This window comes from Lathyrus oleraceus, chromosome 7, assembly GCF_024323335.1.
Source record: "Lathyrus oleraceus cultivar Zhongwan6 chromosome 7, CAAS_Psat_ZW6_1.0, whole genome shotgun sequence".
NCBI classification, from domain to species: domain Eukaryota; kingdom Viridiplantae; phylum Streptophyta; class Magnoliopsida; order Fabales; family Fabaceae; genus Lathyrus; species Lathyrus oleraceus.
Genome location: NC_066585.1, coordinates 242,394,714 through 242,416,383, shown reverse-complemented (window position 1 = coordinate 242,416,383; position 21,670 = coordinate 242,394,714). Strand labels below are relative to the sequence as shown.

The following is a 21,670-nucleotide window of genomic DNA, read 5'->3' as shown; positions in this document are numbered from 1 at the left end:
GATATACAATTCAACGCGTATGTCCTTTATTGTGACACGATTCCATTAGAAAAAATTGCCTTATACTCTGGTTGGTTGGCTCGCGATTCACGTCTCATGTATCTTCATCTTCCTTAGCGCGTCATGAGGCAGTTTGACTACATGCAGCTTGTCCCCAGAGACCCTTCACATTATGCTCCTTCGACTATGATACGTTGAGATATGGATGCCATGTTTTATAATTATCTTTTTCGTATGGTACCGTATGAGGCACAAAGTATCCCAACTCCTATTGACTAGAGTTTTGTACACGACTACACCTAGTGATACTTTAGGGTGTCACATCTTTATATAGTACCAGATGGCTCGAAAGATCCATCTAAGTCAGCTCATCAGAAGATACTCAAGGAGGAACAAACTATGTTTGATCATGTTGTTGATGTCCTGTCTAAACGTTGTCGCATCGTGGAGATTGGGCATGTGAGTATAGACAATAGACTATTTTCTGATGGCTCTGCGGACGAACGTTATAAATGCCATGATGGAGGAGGCACGAGAGACACTGCAGTACAAGAGGCAACGTAGGAACATAGGGGCTACATTCTGTCATACACAATAGTTTATAGTTTTTGTGTAAGGACCACTATATTCAAATGAATTTTATTGTGTACTCTAGATTTATTAACTTATATATATATATATATATATATATATATATATATATATATATATATATATATATATATATATATATATATATATATATATATATATATATATATATATATATATATATATATATATATATATATATATATATATATATATATATATATATATATATATATATATGTCATTTTCATATTATTTTGAAAGTGTGTGGTTTAAATTATACAAAAAAGTCATATGTCGTCAAATTCATCAGAACATCTCTAAAGCAAATGTAGAAAATGCTATCTGGTTTGGTTATAGAGATGCATCTCCAAAACCTGTTTGCTGTGATTATAAAGATGCATATCCAGATCAATTTTTATCAATGTAAAATATTTTATTAGGAAACATATGTTGTGTATATTGAACTGTTACACAAATGTATTTTCAGAATAAATACAACATTGAGGTGCTACTCAATTTTAATGCGTTTAAGAAATATATATGATTCGCACCCAGAGATACATTTTCAAATTTGAGAAACATTTTCAATTTTTCAATTTTTCCAACATATAGGATTAAGTTAGCAATTACATAAAAGAATGAATGCATTCTTACTTGTTAATCTCATGTTTGAATGCAATTAAAAATACAAATTTAGAGAAAAAAGACTATGTACTGACAGTGTAAAATATTTTTACACTGTCAGCTAATTAGAGACGTGTATCCCGCCAAATCACACGTTTAATTTTAAAATATTGATATCACATGACATAACATTATAATTCTATTGAATGATGGTGTAAAAATAGTTTATACGGACACTTGCATTACCTTTAATCTCAAAAATAAATGGAAAATCTAGACTTTTCACGTGTTTTGCAGCGGTGTTAAATATAAGAGTAGGGGTGCATGTTAGTCTTCACTCTATGGGCCCCCGATGTTCGGGTTTTTAGGGTTTCGATCCTCTATAAATTAATAGGCACCATCTTTAACCCCATTGTAACCTTTGCTTTGCATCTCTAATCTGTTTGTGTTGTAGATCTGTGTTAAAGCAATGGCCTATTTTCATTTCTTCACTTTTCTCTTTTTGTCGAATTCGCCTCACTACACCTTTAGCCTGTTTTCGATTATAAATTTTTCCAACGTTACTTTTTGGCTATGATTACATATTATCCGCGCTTCTGAGTTTTCTGTATGAAGTATATCGGAATAATTGGTTGAATTTCTTGATATGAGCCTAATTTTATCTTCTATTATGTTAAATTATTATAATAATATTTGGCTATGAGGACATTTTATTCAGCTTTAATGCCAGTTCTGCTTCTGAAAATTCTTGATTGATAGAGCTGTAATATATTCTGAGCCTTTTTTTATATGATTTAGTGGTTTGTTAACTTTATATTGTGATTTTATAATGTGTTAATTAGATCTATCAAATTGGCCTGTGATTATGTTATATCCGAAATTTTGAGGTGTTTTGGAGCCAAGCTCCTGTTTACAGGAAGAACCTACTTGGTGAAGGGACATTCATATGAAATTAATGGATTTGAATGAGGCTTTTGTTTTTTTAAAGGATCTTATATATATTGATTTTAACTATAGTAATTTTGATTGAGAGGGGGTGGTTGTGATGATTATAAACAATTCCTCGTACTGAATGCTATTGGCATAAGTCATGACAGACACTTTACACCCATAGAATATGAGCAATCCCTCTTTTCTTTCATTCTTTTACTTAGTTCTCAATTGTTTACACACAGATGTAATATCTGTATCTATGCGTAGGTTAAGCCATGAATGATGTATTTTGGAGCAAAGTAAAAAGACCAATTCATTATTCTTTAAAAACACTCCTATTTATACAAAAAGGGTTATGCAAACCTGAGCTTATATAAAAATTTAAAGAAAAGTGGATTATTTTCTTTCAATGCAATAAGGAATTCACCAAAAAGATCGGATCTGATGCACTTTGTTATGAATTGATTGGTTTGATTTTTTTTGTTTTTTTTTTAAATTTATTATTGTTAAAATATATTTATAATTTGATTCTTATTCTTGAATTATCTTTTAGGTTAGACTTGTGAGATATATGAAAAACAAAAAATTCATAATTAAATTTGAAAGTTTCCATAATTATTCTCTAAACTTTACAAAAAATTCAAAAAATTCATATTCAAAAACATATAAAATATAAAATACAAGAGATTAGTTGAAATATATTCTCTAAACTTTACATGGTTATCCAATTAGAATTAATATAATTAATTTATTCTAATACTTATATGGTAAAATGATTAATTTTAATTAAATAATAGTGTATATTCTAAGTACTTATAAAATAAAAGTAATGGGATATTAATAAGCTTAAACACTAGTACTTGTCAAACCTTCTAAATTAGAAATTGTTATGAGCTAGGCAAAAACCTAACAAGACCAGCCAAAACTACATGGCTCAATCCAAACAAAGTACTTCATTGGAGAGCATCACACTAGATCATGGGAGGAGATTGTCTCTGGTGCACTTCATATGAAATCCCAACCCTTCCTTTTCTCAATAGAATACTATAAAATAAACTAATGGTGAGATTATCCACATTATTTCCTCCCAAGAAACTTTTACGGGAGACTATCCAAATCCCTAGATTATGTTACCAATTTTATCTCTACCATTGAGATATATTTAATGGCCCTCTATTATTCAAGTTGGATCACCTAGTATGGTTTTCATAAATCATCTCTAAGTAAGTATAACTTTGAGTCATGTCATATATCCTTTGTATTCATATTTGTGTATTTACAAATTTTTTATATAATGATTTGAATGTTGAAGTGCTAACCATGCAGATACTCCTTTTGTTGATCATTGTAGAGCTCAATCATAATATTAAAAACTTTTCTAAAATGCCCATTTATACATCTCATACATTCTTTACAAAATAATGGTGTTGTTTGTGAGAAACGTCTTTTTGATTCTCACAAAATTTTCATCAAATCATTTTGATTTTCTTTGTTATAGATATTTTACAACTAGAGATATCTCGAAAGCAAAGGTTATGCACCTACAAAGACACCATAAACCTCAAACATGCGTGTGGTGCGCTGAACTCACTCTCCTTGGTAGTTAGTCATTCTAGAAGGAGAGGATGACACTTCCCTAACTCTAACCTCAAACAAAAAAATTCACTTAGTGCATGGATGAGGAGCATATAGCGTTGTAATCGGTTTGATTAAGATTAAGTTTTGGTCAAAAAAATGTTTGAATCGATAATATCTCAATTGATAATATCTAAAAATAAAACTGAACTAAATTAATTAGTTTGATTTGGTTTGATTTTTGTTTTCTCTGCTATCATATTTTTCAATGTATTTTTTGCTATTTTTTATAATACATTTCATATAATCTTTTTCATCAATTTCATACTATACTTTTCAAGTAATAAGTTACACTTAATTCATATAAAATAGTAACAAATAAAATAAAAGGTTGTCATACAAAGAAATTAACATATTTCACATCTAAAATACATATCAAAACTATTTTGTCAAGACTAGAAGGAATATCATTGAAGAAGAAGAAGAAAAAAAAAATAAGAGATGAAAACTAACCTAGGGAAATTGAAACACGAAGATGATAAATCGAGAACCAAATCACCTCGATTTTTATTGATTTGGTTTGGTTTTTGAACAAAATAAAATATTGTTTTTTTTGTTTAATTTAATTTGGATTGTTGTTTGAATTGATTTTTTCTTATCCCCTCACCCCCTAGAAATAGGCCCTTGGTTGGATGTGTTTCTTAGAGACGTCTAAATAGATACATCTCCCTAAAATAGCCATAACTAAAAGAGGATAATAACCCATAATAAGATCCAGTAAAAAGGTATATAACACCAACATGCCTATTTCATTAAGTTAAAAATACTTAACATATTATGCACATAATAAGAGAATTGGTAAGAATAAAGGAAAAAAACTATCATAAAGGATAGAAAGTAAGTCAGGCATTATGGAGAAACAAGCGCAGAGTGATAATGCAAAGATATGTAAATCATTACTTTTTTTTTATAACAAAAGGGTATAACGGCCAATACAAAGTTTTGATTTTAATAGGAAGCTAATGCAACGATTACAATATTAAGAGACAAACAAGAAAGACTATGGAGCTAGTTCTTCACCAAGGAGAGTCAAATTCCCATCCATATATTTCATTTTGTGATCAACCTTATCTCTAGGGAGTCAACTTTATCATGTAACTGCCAAGACGAGTTATACGAAGTTGCTAACACATGATTTAAATCCGATTTAAATGAAATAAATTTAAAAATTATGTGATATCACAAGTCGAACAATAAGTTGCTAAGGCGAAGCGAGGTCATCGCAAATGAATCAAATGCATCGAATCATATCATAACAAAAGCAATATATAAAATGCAAAGTTGTGAAAAGCAACCGCGTGTTGACGCTATGTTGAACTATAAAAAACACACACAAATTCAAACTAAACGTGACGACAACAAAAATGAATTGCCGCACATAAACCAAAGAAAATAAATCAGCTAGCAACTTGCTAATGCAAAATGCTCTCATCACAATCGAAATAAAATGCGCTTAACGCAATGCTGAAAAACAAACTAAAACTTGAACGCACTTAATATGTTCGGATCAGATTTTGTCGCGATAATAAACAACAAACAATTACGTATACGAATTAAAAATAATTACATCATTATATCGAAAATAATCACGTCGAACTTGTGGATCTGAGACGATTTACAAACAACGCAAATAGTCACCAGCAGTCCATGAAAATATTACAATATTACATAATCGAATCTCAACTTAAATACATAATGAAAACAACATAGATATGCAAGATGAAAACGCCACAAAAATTCGAAGCCGAAAGTTACCGAATGCAGGGTTTCCCCAATGTTGCTAACTCTTATCCTTTGTGTTGTTGGAGTTGCGAATTAGAGGCAAAGTATGGTTGTTATATGGCTGAAAAATTAACAGTGTGATGTGACCGGATTGGAAGTGAAATGTTGAACGGAGGGATTTGTTGGTCGGGTCGGAGTCGATGAGGAAGTACTCGCCTGTAGCTGGTGTTCCACCGCGTGAGCAGTGTGCACTAGCTGTTAAAATTAATGTGTTGTAACCACCACTATCTTTAGTATGCATTATGAGAGAATTGTAACCATCACATTATAATAATTGTCTTTATTTAGATTTATGGTACAGTTGTATCATTAAGAGTGAGAGAATCAAAAAGTCATCATCTTGATTACCAACTTATTGTTTCCTATGTCAGTTTCCTTAAAGTCTATATAAAAGTGAGTATGTGGTGAATTCAATAAAAATCAGAGTACTCAAAAAAAATTCCTTACTCTAAATTCTGCAATAATATAATTTATCACATGCCACCTCTAGAATACCACCAACGGTGTGGTATCAGAGCTACAAATCCTTGCAGCTGCAACAAAAACAATAAAAAAATTATGACTTCCACCAACAACTATTCCATAGTTTATAGCAATGTTAAAGTTCCTTTGTTAAAATCAGTTGAGAGTGTCTTTCAATTTAAACTAAACATTCAGCCCTACAATGGTTAAAATAAGCCCCAATACAAAATAGAGATGAGTCTTCTAAAGGTAACAGATTTGGAAGAGGCATGGGCAGAGGAAGAAGCTCACGAGGAAGAGGAAGAGGCGCGAATGGCGGAAGATGACATGAAGGAGCATCAAATAAATGGTGTAAAATTTGTAAGAGTAACACTCACGGCGAGAAGGATTGATGGAACAACAAAAAACCACAATTGCAAGAGATTCTGGAACATTCAAAAGGATTATCGTTTTGCCAATCAACAAAATGCTTCATTTGCAGAAGGAGAAAACGATGAAGGTAATTTGTTATTTGCTTGTCAAAAAACATTTCAAGAAGATAAAACTGTGTGGTATTTTGATAGCGGTTGTAGCAATCATATGACCGGAAAGAAAAAAACTTTTATCAATATTGATTCTTCATTTGGCTCAAAAGTTAAATTGGGAAATTGAGTACATGTTGAAGTAAAAGTAAAAGGCAACATTGGAGTTACAACAAAGCAAGGAATCAAAGTCATTCATGACACTCTTTATGTGCCAGAGTTGGATGAGAACTTGCTAAGCATTGTACAGCTTTTGGAGCATGGTTATTGATAGTAAAAATAGCAAGTGTACTATTTTTACCGATGTAGTAATAAGGAGTTTTATTTCCAAGTATCGATCTCAAAGATTGCGTAGGAAATACTTCTTTTAATTTGATTCTATCAGAACAAAAAGATAATGGTTTGGTTGTTTTGGAATTTATAATAGTAAACACACAAAGAGTAAAAATAATTGATTAAGATAAAAGATGCTAGGGTGAGTGGTTGAGTTAACCGGTTATGAATTCAGTCAAGATTTCCTTAATACATATGAAACATTCAATCACCTAACCTCCGAATGTTCTTACTTAAGTCCTTAAGGAAGAAACTATTAAACTACCAATTCTTACTCAAATGTCCATTCAATTAATCATTGGTTTTAATCATACAAAATATCAAGGTTTACGGTGATTTATGAAAGTTACTAGTCCTAGATGATGCATTCATAAACCCAATTGTGTGAAAACCCTAACAATCACAATCCTGTTATTGAAAGTCATAGATCAATTTGTATTTGTCCGATACAAAAGCATAATAACATCACACAATTGAATTGAAATACGTAACATAGTAATCAAGAAATCATTTGTTCAAATTCATAACATGCGATAACATCAGGACCACCCCCCTAGCATCAGAGGGTTTAGCCTCTCATAGTACTTAAAGAACTCATAATGTAAAGATTAGACATTACAAAGAATTAGGAGAGTTTGATCTTCAATGGTTGATGCCCTTGAATCTCGCCGTCTTCAAATCCTTCGTATTCGCTATCTTCTCCAATGCAATGTTTTCTTTCGTCTGTCAAAAAGTGTCTTCTTCTTTCTCTTCCAAGCCTTCTTATAGCTTCAGATGAATCTCTTCCAAGCAAAAGGTCCAAACTACCCTTAATGAGAAGAATCGGTTCACAAAGCAAAAGTTAGGGTTTCCACGTTGCGTCCAATGAACACGGCTGTGTGTCACCACACGGGTGCCCGTGTTGCTCTCCATTATAATTATTTTCAGCACAAGCTACAGAGGCAACAAAACGAGCCGTGTTCCTTCACACGGGTGCCTGTGTTAATGCACTGTTTTAATCAACACGGCCGTGTAGTGACACACGGGTGCCCGTGTTGATCTCTGTTTTTCTTCTCCCATTTTGCTCTGCCTGATCAACAACACGGGCAGTGTTGTGGCACACGGGTGGCCGTGTTGACCTGCTGTTTCTTCATATTTTTGCCTTTCTGAGTATCCATAACTTCACCATTATTGCTTTTAAACCTGTGCAATGGCCTGTAACAATGACACTACCAAACGAAGCATAAACGAGATCTTTTTGACATAAACTTGTAATCGAATGCCATGCGATACCAAACCAACAAAACATGATAAATGACTCCAAAGCAACTAAAAACAAACATAAATCTTACCAAAGTGATGAAAATACGTCGGATTAACGGTGGGAATTCAATGGAAATGGTGACCGATCAGTTATTCTCTAAATTTTGAAAATCGAGAGTACCGAATTTTTGATTCAAAGAGAAGAAATGTTGTTGTTGTAAAAATGACCAGTAATAGAAGCTTCCACTTTCTCTTAATTATGAAAAAAAAATCAGCATGACGGCTAGAAAAGAAAATGACTCTTGTTTATGGCATAAGAGACTTGGGCACTTGAACTACAATAGTCTTAAGTTGCTTTATCAAAAGAAGATGGTGTATGGGCTGCCAATAATTGAAGAAAAAATTGGTGTGTGTGAAGGATGTATGCTTGGCAAACACCACCGCCAACCATTTCCAAAGGAAGGAGTATGGAGAGCCAAACAAGTGTTAGAACTTGTACACACAGATGTGTGTGGTCCTATGAATACTTTGTCTCATGTAAAAAACAGATACTTTATCTTGTTTATTGATGATTTTACCCGCATGACATGGGTATATTTTATGAGACAAAAGTATGATGTTTTTGTAACTTTTAAGAAGTTTAAAGCTTTTGTTGAGAAACAAAGTGGTAGGTTTATAAAAATGTTGAGAAGTGACAGGGGGAAGGAGTACACCTTGAATGAATTTAACAAATTTTGTGAAGATGAAGGTGTTGAAAGATAACTCACTGTTGGCTATACATCTCATCAAAATGGTGTATCTGAAAGAAAGAACCAAACTGTGATGGAGATGGCGAACTCTATGCTACTTGAGAAAGGTTTGCCTAAAACCTTTTGGCCGGAGGCTGTTAATATTGTTGTGTATTTGCTGAATAGATGTTCAACAAAGATTGTATGGAATAGGACTCCATTTGAAAGAGGACAAAGCTGGAAAAAAACAAGTGAAAGATGTGTCTTTATTGGCTATAATTCCATGTCAAAGGGCTATAGACTTTACAATTTGAAGACAAACAAGGTGATCATTAGCAAGAATATTGTATTTGATGAGAATGCTTCTTAGAATTGGGAAGAAGACAAAATGAAGGAGAAAACAATCCCTGCAATTTTATTACAACAAAATCCAACAACTAAAAATGAGTAACCAATCCCATGTACACCAAGTTCTTCATCCTCTCCAAGTTCACCAATTTCAAGTTCATCATCTCCCAGCTCAACTCTAATAAAATTGAAGGACTTCGGAGATATTTATGCAAGATGCAACTATTGTGTTGTGGAAACATAAATTTTTGATGAAGTAATCAAAGAAGATGTTTTGAGGAATGCGATGCAAGAATAAATAAATGCAATTGAGAAGAACAAAACATGATAGCTAGTTGAAAAGCCAAATGAAAAAGAAGCTATTAGAGTAAAGTGGGTGTACAAATTAAAACATAATCAGGATTGTTCAATCCAAAGAACCAAGGCTAGATTAGTAGTCAAAGGCTATGCACAACAGCCTGGAATTGACTATAGTGAAACTTTTGCTTCGGTTGCACATTTGGACACTGCGAGAACAATAATCACGTTAGTAGCTCAAAAAGGTTGGAATTTGTACAAACTTGATGTGAAAATAGCTTTCTTGAATGGAGAATTAAAAGAAGAGGTGTATGTGCATCAACCTCAAGACTTTGTGACTAAAGGCTTGAAGAAAACTCTCTATGGGTTGAAACAAGCCGCTAGAGCGTGGTATAGTAAAATTGATAACCATTTCATTAAGCAAGAATTTCAAAGAAGTCAAAGTGAGTCTACCTTGAATGTGAAGCATCAAGGTAAATATGATATCCTTCTTGTTGTCCTTTATGTTGATGATTTGGTGTAAACGGGTAACAATAAGAAAATGATTGAAAAATTTAAAATAGAAATGATGAAAAAAATATGAGATGAGTGATCTTGGATTGCTGTATCATTTTCTTGGTATTGAGGCCTACCAAGATGAATATGGAGTTTTTATTTGTCAAAAGAGATATGCCGAAAATATTTTGAAAAAGTTTGGCATGTATGGCTGCAAACCTGTTGATATTCCTTTAGTGGTGAATGAAAAATTACAGAAGGAAGATGGTGGAGGATTAGTAGATGCAAGCATGTATAGAAGTTTGGTTGAAAACTTGTTTTATCTTACAACTTCAATGCCCAATTTAATATTTGTTGCTAGTTTACTCTCAAGATTCATGAGTAAACCAAGTCATTTACATCTCGAGGCAGTAAAAAGAGTTCTAAGGTATGTCATGGGAACCATGGAGCATGGCGTCAGATTTGAGAAGAATTCTAAACTTGAAGTTAAATGGCATTGTGATAGTGATTGGGCCGAAAGTGTTGATGACATGAAGAGCACTTCATGTTATATATCCGACCTTGGTTCAGGTGTGTTCTCTTGATGCTCAAAGAAGCATCATACTGTGGCACAATCTTCAGTTGAAGCTGAGTATTTAGCAGTTGGTTTGGCTACACAACAATCATTTTTGTTGAGAAGAATATTATAAGATATTGGAGAGAATTGTAACCATCACATTATAATAATTGTCTTTATTTAGATTTATGGTAGAGTTGTATCATTAAGATTGAGAGAACCAAAAAGTCTTCCTCTTGATTACCAATTTATTATTTCATATGTTAGTTTCCTTCAAACCTACATAAAAGTGAGTGTGTAGTGAATTCAATAAAAATCAAAATATTAATTCTGCAATAATATAATTTATCACATACCACCTCCAGAATACCACCAACACTAGCAAGTTTTACGCATGTTGGAGTATGTGGTGGACGTGTGTGTGGAAGCGGCTTAGCCATGGAGGGGAGAAGAGGTAGATCAGAGGGAGCATGGAGAAAATGGTGGTTGCAGAATTGTTGAAATGGTGTTCGTTACTGTTGAAGGGAAGTAAGGTGCAGTTATGGTTGAAGTTGATGGTGACGTTGAAGTGTGAAAAGGATGAGGTGAGAGTTTATGAAGTGGAATTGCGGTTGTGTATGGTGGTTGTTTGAGGTTTGCATTTCTGAGTTTGAATATGTTTTTGAAGGTGGTGAGTGTGGGAAGGGTGCACGGCCGCCGAAGCTTATGGTGTAAGATGAGGGTTCACCGATTATTGGTGGATCGTGCGTGTAGGCTTATATGTGTGTTGATGAAGGAATTGAGGGACTATTCTGTAATATGTCTCCTTTATTGCAACTATTTCTTTTTTTCTTCTTTATTTAAAACTAGTAAAGGACCCGTGCGTTCGCACGGGTCGCGCAAGTGCAATAATTTATTTTAAAAAATTAAAATTAAATATATTTTTTTGTTTATATATATATATATATATATATATATATATATATATATATATATATATATATATATATATATGGTTGGATCAACGTACACAAATTTATTACATAAGAGTTTTTTTTAATGTAATGGATGTTAAATGATCAATAAATGGGTTCAAAAAATTTCCACAAATAACTTTTTCCAATTTGGGACATAATAAAGTAAAACATTATTAATTTATAGTAATATAATTTGCTTAATTTTTTTGTATACTATATTAAGGAAATAATCAAAAAATATAATACAAAAATACTTTTACAATTTATTGATATATTGATATATAATAAACATTCCATTGTTAATGTTATGAATAAACATTCCATTTATCATTGAGATTTTGGACATAAGAAATAAAAATATATTTATTTAGTAATTGATGAAATTTTCCAATCTGTTACTAATTTGAGGTATAAAAGCGCAAATATTAACCTTCATAATAAATGATTATTTAACCAAAATACATAAACCATGTAAAAGAAATACCAGAATCTCATTTGTTTTAAAATATAGTAATGAATACTACCAAATGTTGAAATTAATTGCAATTGATACAGTAAGGTTTAATGCAACAAAAGATATTGAAACAAAAGGTTCACAATTTTAGTTAAAATTGTGAGAAATAAGTCCAGCAACAAAAATGATTTAACTTCGTACAATTCTTTGGTCCTTAAAAAACTGGGTTTATACAAAACCTGCCCGCAACCTTTTAGGAAGTGATGATTCAAAACCTGCCCGCAACCTTAAAAAACTACAATAATAACTAATTTGATTTCAGGATATTGATTTCATTTTGGAATGATAAGATTGCAACAACAATAAAATAACGGTAATATTTTTTAGTAGTATAAATATGTAATTTATTTTATCACATTTTTCACTCACATCTAGTCTAAATTTGACCAATTTATTTTATTTTATTTTAATTTTTTTGTGTACACATTTCATTTAAAAATGAATCTCAATCAACATAACACATCTCCAATTTTATGCAAAATGATGGAAGTCCTCTTTGTATCCCAAATCAACAAAACACCCCATATTTTGGAAATTCACCTCTTATTCCAAATCCACTCCATAATTCAAGATTTCAAAATTCTCTTTTTATCCCAAATCCATAAAATAATTCACCCATTGGAAATTACTCATATCATACATCACGTTACCCAATGAAAAACTCTCTTTGAATGTATTTTGATATATTTGAATCAATTTTTTAATTATATTTTATATAATATATAGTGGGATTTAGTGGGGGCCATTTTCTTAGCCCACTTTAATTATTTACAATCATTTTCTTGTACAACTAAATGTATAAAGAATTGATATTCTTATTGATTTATTACAAATCATGCATAACATTAATTATCTTACGGCTGAATTATTTTAATACTCCACTGACCTAGCCAATAGAAAGAACACACAAAACACAATGTTCAACATAACAACGTAGGATTTTGAATAATTTCACACACATGAATTAAATACTCATTATCATCCTTTAAACCATACATGAAATATAAATGTCAATTGTAATCCCACAAAATAAACACTTCAAAAAAGTAAGAACACATCCTACAACCAAAACATATCATGTTCTTAACAACTTCATACTTAAACTCATTCTGGTGCTAAAAAGTTCATAAAATATATTTCAATATCAAATTTCCGAAAATTCTAATTAAGAAGATGGTTTTATCTTTAATTTCTTGGATGGTTTGGTGCCTGATAATTGCGTAGCGCCAGACGCTTCAAAATCAACTTCTTCACCCTTGTCAGCAATTACAACATCCTTAGCCGGAGTCATTAGAATGATTGATTCTGGATCATAAAGTTTCACATAAAGTTTCCTAAAAGCAAATAAAAAATTATATTAATTTCAAAAAGCAAACAATATAATTGTAATAGTAAAGATAAATTCGGCTCTATAGTATTCAACTTACATGTTTGATTTTGCAGAACTGACTTAAGGACATACATTTCGCATTATGAACAAACCTTTCTACTGGCGAATATTGAGAACCACCAGACCAATTAGAAAGAGATTTTGCAGATTGAGTAGGCTTCTCCTTCTGTTCATTAGTAGGCAACCTATAGAAATAAGATTGTTTTTGAAATTAAAAATTATGTATAATAATCTGAATATAAATAAATAAATAAAATCCATACTTAGACATAAAATCTTGAATTTCAGGGATGTCTTCATTTATCAACAATTTGGAACCACTCCATGCATTTGATACTGTAAATTGTATAATTAATATAAAAATTATTGAACGTATAATGAAAAATACAAACCTAATAACCTGGAAAAAAAAAGTATATAAATTTGATAGAGGTGTGTGACAAAATGCTGAAAAGGATCCAACCTTTGATGTTACACATATATAACATCGTTTTGATTGTATAATTATATGTTATTAAATTATAACTTTAAATTAAAAATAACTATTTAATATAGTTGATTAATATTAATTGAGTAATTTAATATTATTGTTAATTTACTTACCAATTAATTATTATTATTGTTATTATTATTATTGATATTTACCCGCCATATATGATAAGAATATTTTTAAAATTTAAATAGTATATTTATTATTTGATTTGATTTGATTTAATTGAGATCCAAACTCTATAAATTAAAATCGGTTACTTATTATGAACAATAATATAGGGTCATTCCAATGTCAATCTATTATTAATTGAATTTTACATAGATGTAATTTTGCAATAACACGCTGACATATTTTGCAATATATTAGGATTAATATATTGAAAGTTAATGGGTTAATAATATATTTAAAATTAATACTATAATTAACCCATTAACTTTCAATATATTAATCCTATTATTCATATAACTTCCTTCCATAACTATAGCACATATTATTATTATTATTATTATTATTATTATTATTATAAAAGTCAATCTTCTCTAATATATCATGGTTATAATTAATTGACAGTGTAAAATATCTTTAAATTGTCGATGCATTTCAATTAAATTTTACATAGATGTAATTTTGCAATAACACGCTGGCATATTTTGCAATATATTAGGATTAATATATTGAAAGTTAATGGGTTAATAATATATTTAAAATTAATACTATAATTAACCCATTAACTTTCAATATATTAATCCTATTATTCATATAACTTCCTTCCATAACTATAGCACCTATTATTATTATTATTATTATTATTATTATTATTATTATTATTATTATTATTATTATTATTATTATAAAAGTCAATCTTCTCTAATATATCATGGTTATAACTCTAATATATCATGGTTATAATTAATTGACAGTGTAAAATATCTTTAAATTGTTGATGCATTTCAATTAAATTTTTTATTTATTATTATTATTATTATTATTATTGTTGTTTAAACCAATTTAATATATTGTAATTTTTTTATAAAAATTGTTTTTTAGTGTCGTGCATGTAAAAATTGCACATTAAGCCAAGGTATTCTCTAATTATAGTATTAATTTTTTCTATTTATTCAATTTATTATATTATTTTAAAAATTATTTTGTATTTGTAAGTCCCAGTCTGCCATAAATAAATGAATTACACATGTAATTAAAGTGTTCTCGATTATGTTGTTTAGTTTTTTTTTTTCATTTTATCAATTTATTATATCTCTTATTGTTTTTCTAACTATTTGTTTATGTTTTCTCATTTATGTAATATCTGTTTTTTAAGCTATAAATTGAATTAAATAACTATAAATTTTTTGTTGATTCCTCAATTTCTTTCTTTATATATATATATATATATATATATATATATATATATATATATATATATATATATATATATATATATATATATATATATATATATATATATTACTTTTCATAAAATAAAAGTTATTAAATTATTATTTTTATATTAAAAACACAATATCTAAAAGAAATAAATCATGCTAATATATCTATATTATTTTTACACTAATAAACTTATTTTTAATAATAACTTAATAAAATTTATCAATACATTTGCGCGGTAGACCTATAATATAATTATTGTTCTAATATTATAAAGATTAAAAAAAGTTTAAAGTCTCTCTTTTTCCTTTTATAAAAAAGATCACTTTTCTCTTTTGAACAAAATTTGCATATTTTAAAATCTTTTTCCTCTATTATTATTTATTAAAATCTCACAAATTTGTGATGTTTAAGTTTAATGATTCATTGTAAATGTTATTTTTCAATTTAATTCTAATGATATTCTACTAACTATTAATTTAATAGAATTAAGATATATTTAATAAATACATCCTCCAACTTAGTTACTAAGATGGTATCCGATCTAAACTTCTTCTATTAATACTCTTTTTATTTTTTTATTTTTTCTAAATAAAAAAATAATTTATAAATAAGTTTAAGAAGTATTCAATCCATATACAAAAGAAAAAACATATTCAAATATTATTTATTATAATCTTTAATTGAAACAAACTCTCTCTCAACCATCCAACAATATTTTTATTACCATCAAACAATATTTTTATTTTGAATACATAATTAATTAATAATTATGAATAAAATATTAATGCCGTTTTGTTGGAAGATAAGGAGTAGATCGTAAGTATTTTAAATTATGTATAAATGCATGTTATGTATTTAAATAATAATCATTTACTAATAAATTATTTTTATGTATAATTTAATATTTCCTTAAAAAATATAATATACTTTTATAATTATTTCATTAGATTAAATAGATAGTCAAATTTAAAAAAATTTAATAAATAAATATACTTTTTTTGGCTAAAAAAGTCTGTTTATGTATAATTTAATATTTCCATAAAAAATATAAATATAATTTTAAAATTATTTTATTAGTTTTAAAATGATGGAACTTTTCTAAAATTGTAAAAGCAAAAAATAAATTAGTTATACATTTTTTTGGCAAATAAAAATAAATTAGTTATAAATTAGTTTTAAAAATAGTCTAGTTGTAATTTTGCAATAACACGCTGGCATGTTTAAAAATATTCTTATCATATATGGCGGGTAAATATCAATAATAATAATAACAATAATAATAATTAATTGGTAGGTAAATTAACAATAATATTAAATTACTCAATTAATATTAATCAACTATATTAAATAGTTATTTTTAATTTTAAAGTTATAATTTAATAACATATAATTATACAATTAAATATTTATTTTGTCATTTAAAGAAAATCAAGTAACGATAATAATTAATTTGATTTCAGAATAATAATTAATTGCAAAAAAACTACAATAATAATTAATTTGATTTCAGAATATTGATTTCATTTTGGAATGATAGGATTGCAACAACAATAAAATAACGGTAATATTTTTTAGTAGTATAAATAGAGTTTAGTACGAAATTACTTATAGGAACATGAAAATAACTGTATTATGGATTGTAATTAGGGTAATTAAGTAATTATGGTGGTAATTAACTTTTATATATTAAAAGTAGATTGATTAGAGAGACATGTGAGATGCCGATTGGAGCGCGACGCTAAGTCCTCCTTACTGGCAATGCATTTAGTTATTATATATAGTATGGATGTTAGGGTTTAACCATTTTCAATCAAGTCTAAAATGTCCGTGGATATTTTGTGATCAAAATTAGTTCAAAATTTAATAAAATAAAATTCAAATATATTTTCAATGAAAAGAAATAAAACACATTAATTGTTTTATTTATTTATTTATAATATTTTGATAAAAAAATAAAAATATAAGAAATTAAAATGAATAAAAATCGGACGCGAAAGTGTGAAAATAAAATAAAATGAATGTATTAAAATAATCTATGCGAAATTAAGTTTAGTAAAATAGACCGTCGTAGATCAAATCTCATAGTAAAAGGTATTCGGATGAAAAGACTCTGATCAAAATACGTATGCATAAAGATGAAAAAAATTAAATCGAGGACACCATATTCAACTGCGCGTATTGTATGTCAATAAAACAGACAATTACACTCAAAAATCTGAAGAAAAAACGTGTTCATTAATTTTACACGCGGAGATTCAATTGATCTGTCGGTAAAACTGAAGTTTACTCTAAACAAAATAAAATAAAGTTGAATGAAAGTTTAAAATATCCGGACAAAATTGAGGTATAAAACTTAAATATAAATTTATTCAAATGATCTATATGGACATTGGCTACTCTCATGTATCAATCGTAGTCATATTTCATCTTCTTTACTAATAAGATAATATATTTTTAATAATAAGATAACATACATCATTTGAAGGTAGATCATTTAAATTAACAATATATGTATTTCTACTTCTTTCTTTGACTAGTAAAAATAATTTGTTTCTTATCAGATTTTATGATCCTTAATATAGAATAATCAAATAAAACATCTTTACTTGTTTCTCACTATTAACTAAAGCTTAGTAAATTAACAAAGATAACATTTTCAATGGTATGGTTTAGACACTTATCAATAATATTATTTTAGGATGACCAGACCCTGATCGACCACAATGAAAGGTCTCATTCTTTCTAGAATCTTTTCAGCACACATAAACGAGGGTTATCATGTTAGTTATCGCAAGAGATCTCAAATGCAAATGTATCTAACAGTTCTCTGAATTTCAATGCAAATACATCTTTGAATTATCTAAATCACTTTATTTATTTTCTACTCATCAAGCTCTTTGAATATTTCTTATTTCCTTCAAAAATATTATTCTTTAAAGAAAAATTGTTTTTGGATAAATTTCTTAAAAAAATATGTCTTCATGGTTCATAAATGACTTGCACAATTTTAAATAATGTTAACTTATATAATTTCTTTGGTGGAATTTTTTTTTTCAAATAAATAATAATAAATACTACTATCTTTTATAAACAATAATATTCCGCTCAATTGATAGTTATACAAGAATCTCAGTTGATAGTTATACAGGAATATTAGGTGTAGTGTCTTGGATTTGAACCTAAGACATCTCACTTATTCGTCTTTATCTTTTAAGGATGAAGTCCACTATTAAGCTACTCAAGAAAAAAATAAAACCTGAAATATGACATGCTAATTCAAACTTACTTTCCAACTTACTTGAACTAAATAAAAACTAACCCATTTAAAATTTTGGTTTTCCTAACTGATCTAAATCAGTTTCCTTTATATCCCTTCAATGGTTTTGGTTTTATATGAATTGATTTCAACGTTTATGTAGCATTGATAGAACCGCCGACGACAAGATTCAATGATGGACCTCAATGAAAATATCGTTCAGCAATGGTGTTCTTCAAACCAACTATATTCAACACACTCAATGTTGTGGTGTTCTACTTCTCGAAACTGCCGATATTCAATAACCGCACTCAATGTGTTGTTCTCAAAACTGCAATATTCAAAGAAACTATGTCTATCATAGGTGTTGTTCTTGGAACTTACGACAATTGAAAATGCTCACAAAACTATGGTGTTCAAAGAACATGAACCTGTTTCTGGTTTTACTATTGTATCATTGAAATTTTGCTTATTTAAACCGATTTAAATCCATTTCACAAAATATAAACTGATTTGGTTCTAAACCATAACCTTGTTCTTTATAAAGGCACAGCAAAAAGTGAGGTTATGCGCTATGGGATGAGATGATGGAGAATGGTTTAACTTTCGAAATTTAAATGTAATTTCTATTTTGTAAGTACTAAAGCAAAAACAAGGTGTGTATTGCAGAGATTAAAAAATTACTTAGCCCTTCAATTTGTTGGGGGAGATTTTTCACTAGGGAGCATTGTGTAACACCCTTCTAAATACCCCAAATTATTTAATTAAAATAATAACATGTTAATCAGAGTAATTATGCCCCGAAGGGTGTCACGCAATCATTTCACAAACATTTATCAAAACATCCTGTCATGCTCATTTATTTATCAAATAAAACAGTTGCATAATACGCAGCGGATACAAACCATCAACATTCAAAGCATGTACTACATTACATGTAAAGTTGATCAACAACTAAATTAAAACATAGTCAAACATCCCCTCCCGATGTTACATCTACCAGAGCATGACCCAATAAGGACGACACTAGACTCCATAACACTAGCTTCTACTCAACTCACTGCTCGTCACCTGAAAAATAGTTGTAAGGGTGAGTTCTTCAATCAATATAATGAGCATTATAGAACAACATGTAATGCTGAGTGGATAACACATTAATTCACCCTAATCAAACTACGCGCTCAGCAACAGCAATATCCATCCAACCATCATATTCAACAGTAAAAATCTCAATCATATTCAACATTACAACACAACACACAACACACATATGATACTGGAATGCATCCATTCATATCATATGCCATACATTCATTGTGCAATGAGACTCTTATGCATGCGGTACCGACTATGTTGTGAACATATAGTTCAACCTCACCGTCCAAATCCAGGCACGGCTACCAAGCTCACTAGTCCCACTCATTTGAGACATAGTGACTCACTCACTAATTCCTCACCATGGGAATTAGCTACCACCCCAAATGGGCCATGATATGCACGCTAATCACCTAGCATGCAAACAACAACAACAACAACAATCAACATGATTTACTCACTAATTCCTCACCATGGGAATTAGCTACCACCCGAAGGCCACAATACGCATGCTAATCACCTAGCAATGCAACATCAACGATAATCAAGAATAGACACATGCTCACACTCTAAGCCATAAAATAGTCTATTCACAAATGCATACATTCACAACATCATGTATACCCTTCTACATTATCAACACAGTTTATCACAAAAGCATATTATATCATGCCAAACAACAACCACAATATTAGTACACTCCACCAATATCTATACTGCTCAACACAGCGGGAATTAATCTCTATTACATCATAGGCCAACATAGGCCAACCCTCAAATAGGCACACAACATTAAAATCAACATTTTTCCGCTCTGCAACAGCTTTAACCGGTTAACGCCCTGGGTTAACCGGTTAACGCAGCACAACACGCCTTCTGTCTCAAAATTTAACAGTGTTAACCGGTTAACGCCCTGGGTTAACCGGTTAACGCAGCACAAACAGCCAAATATCAGAAATTACAACAGTGTTAACCGGTTAACACCCTGGGTTAACCGGTTAACGCAGACAAAACAGCACATATTCATAATCCAACACAGTGTTAACCGGTTAACACCCTGGGTTAACCGGCTAACGCAAGACAGAAGCTGTTCCTGCGCTAACTCAAGGCAGAATGCAGAATTCTCCGCATTTTCCGCCATTGGAGGACTTCCGGACCTCCGAATCCGATTCCGTAAAAAGCCATACGATCGGGAAATTACAACAGACTCAATTACCGACTAAATTTCAACTTCTAACACGGTTCATCCAACAAAATTTCAGCATTCACAATTCCCAATTAGGGTCAATCAACAGCTTATCACTACCCATGACATATTATCCCATAATACCCGTTAATTGACGATAAACCCCCCTTACCTGAGTTAATCCGGCGAATCTCTAAGCTCAAGCCCTTCCTTCTTCAACCTTCAGCCCTCGCTCTGTCTCTTTGCCCTTTTCCTCTTCTTTCACGATCGTTCTCTGTTTCACGTAAAACCTTTTTCTTACCAAATGGGATATTTCCTTAAGTCCAACTTATATATTTTCCAAAATAATAATCCAATAATAAAATAACAAAATTTCCAATTATTTAATTAAATTAATAAATAAATTATTAACTCAATTCAAATAATTATTTTATTATTATCGGGTGTTACAACTCTCCCCCACTAAAAGAGTTTTCGTCCTCGAAAACATACCTCAAGCGAATAACTCCGGATAAGACTCTTTCATCTGACTCTCAAGTTCCCAAGTCACATTGCCACCTGCTGGTCCTCCCCAAGCTACCTTCACCAAGGCAATCTCTTTACCCCGCAACTGCTTCAACTCTCGATCCTCAATCCTCATAGGTGATGTTTCAACAGTCAGGTTATCTCTCACCTGTACATCATCTACTTGGACTACATGCGACGGATCATGAATGTACCTCCTCAACTGAGACACATGAAAAACGTCATGCAAATTCGCAAGCGACGGCGGTAAAGCGATACGATAGGCTACTTCCCCTATCCTCTCCAAAATCTGATAAGGACCAATAAATCGAGGTGT

The 21,670-nt window shown here is 30.1% G+C and overlaps 1 protein-coding gene and 4 non-coding genes across 5 annotated transcripts; all 5 read left to right on the top strand.

The window, feature by feature from the left end:
• Positions 1-1,786: 1,786 nt before the first annotated feature.
• LOC127109623 (small nucleolar RNA U36a) lies at positions 1,787-1,872 on the top strand. Its single transcript, XR_007796894.1, has one exon. It is a non-coding gene; the product is annotated as a small nucleolar RNA U36a (small nucleolar RNA).
• Positions 1,873-1,909: 37 nt separating this feature from the next.
• On the top strand, positions 1,910-2,002 carry LOC127109543 (small nucleolar RNA Z223). Its single transcript, XR_007796818.1, has one exon. It is a non-coding gene; the product is annotated as a small nucleolar RNA Z223 (small nucleolar RNA).
• Positions 2,003-2,073: 71 nt separating this feature from the next.
• LOC127109552 (small nucleolar RNA Z278) lies at positions 2,074-2,190 on the top strand. The gene has a single exon (XR_007796827.1). It is a non-coding gene; the product is annotated as a small nucleolar RNA Z278 (small nucleolar RNA).
• Positions 2,191-2,254: 64 nt separating this feature from the next.
• LOC127109619 (small nucleolar RNA snoR8a) lies at positions 2,255-2,346 on the top strand. Its single transcript, XR_007796890.1, has one exon. It is a non-coding gene; the product is annotated as a small nucleolar RNA snoR8a (small nucleolar RNA).
• Positions 2,347-10,083: 7,737 nt separating this feature from the next.
• LOC127103197 (uncharacterized mitochondrial protein AtMg00810-like) lies at positions 10,084-11,264 on the top strand. The gene is made up of 2 exons (XM_051040470.1): positions 10,084-10,564; positions 11,218-11,264. Exons 1-2 carry the CDS (start codon positions 10,084-10,086, stop codon positions 11,262-11,264), a joined length of 528 nt encoding a protein of 175 aa, XP_050896427.1.
• Positions 11,265-21,670: the final 10,406 nt, after the last annotated feature.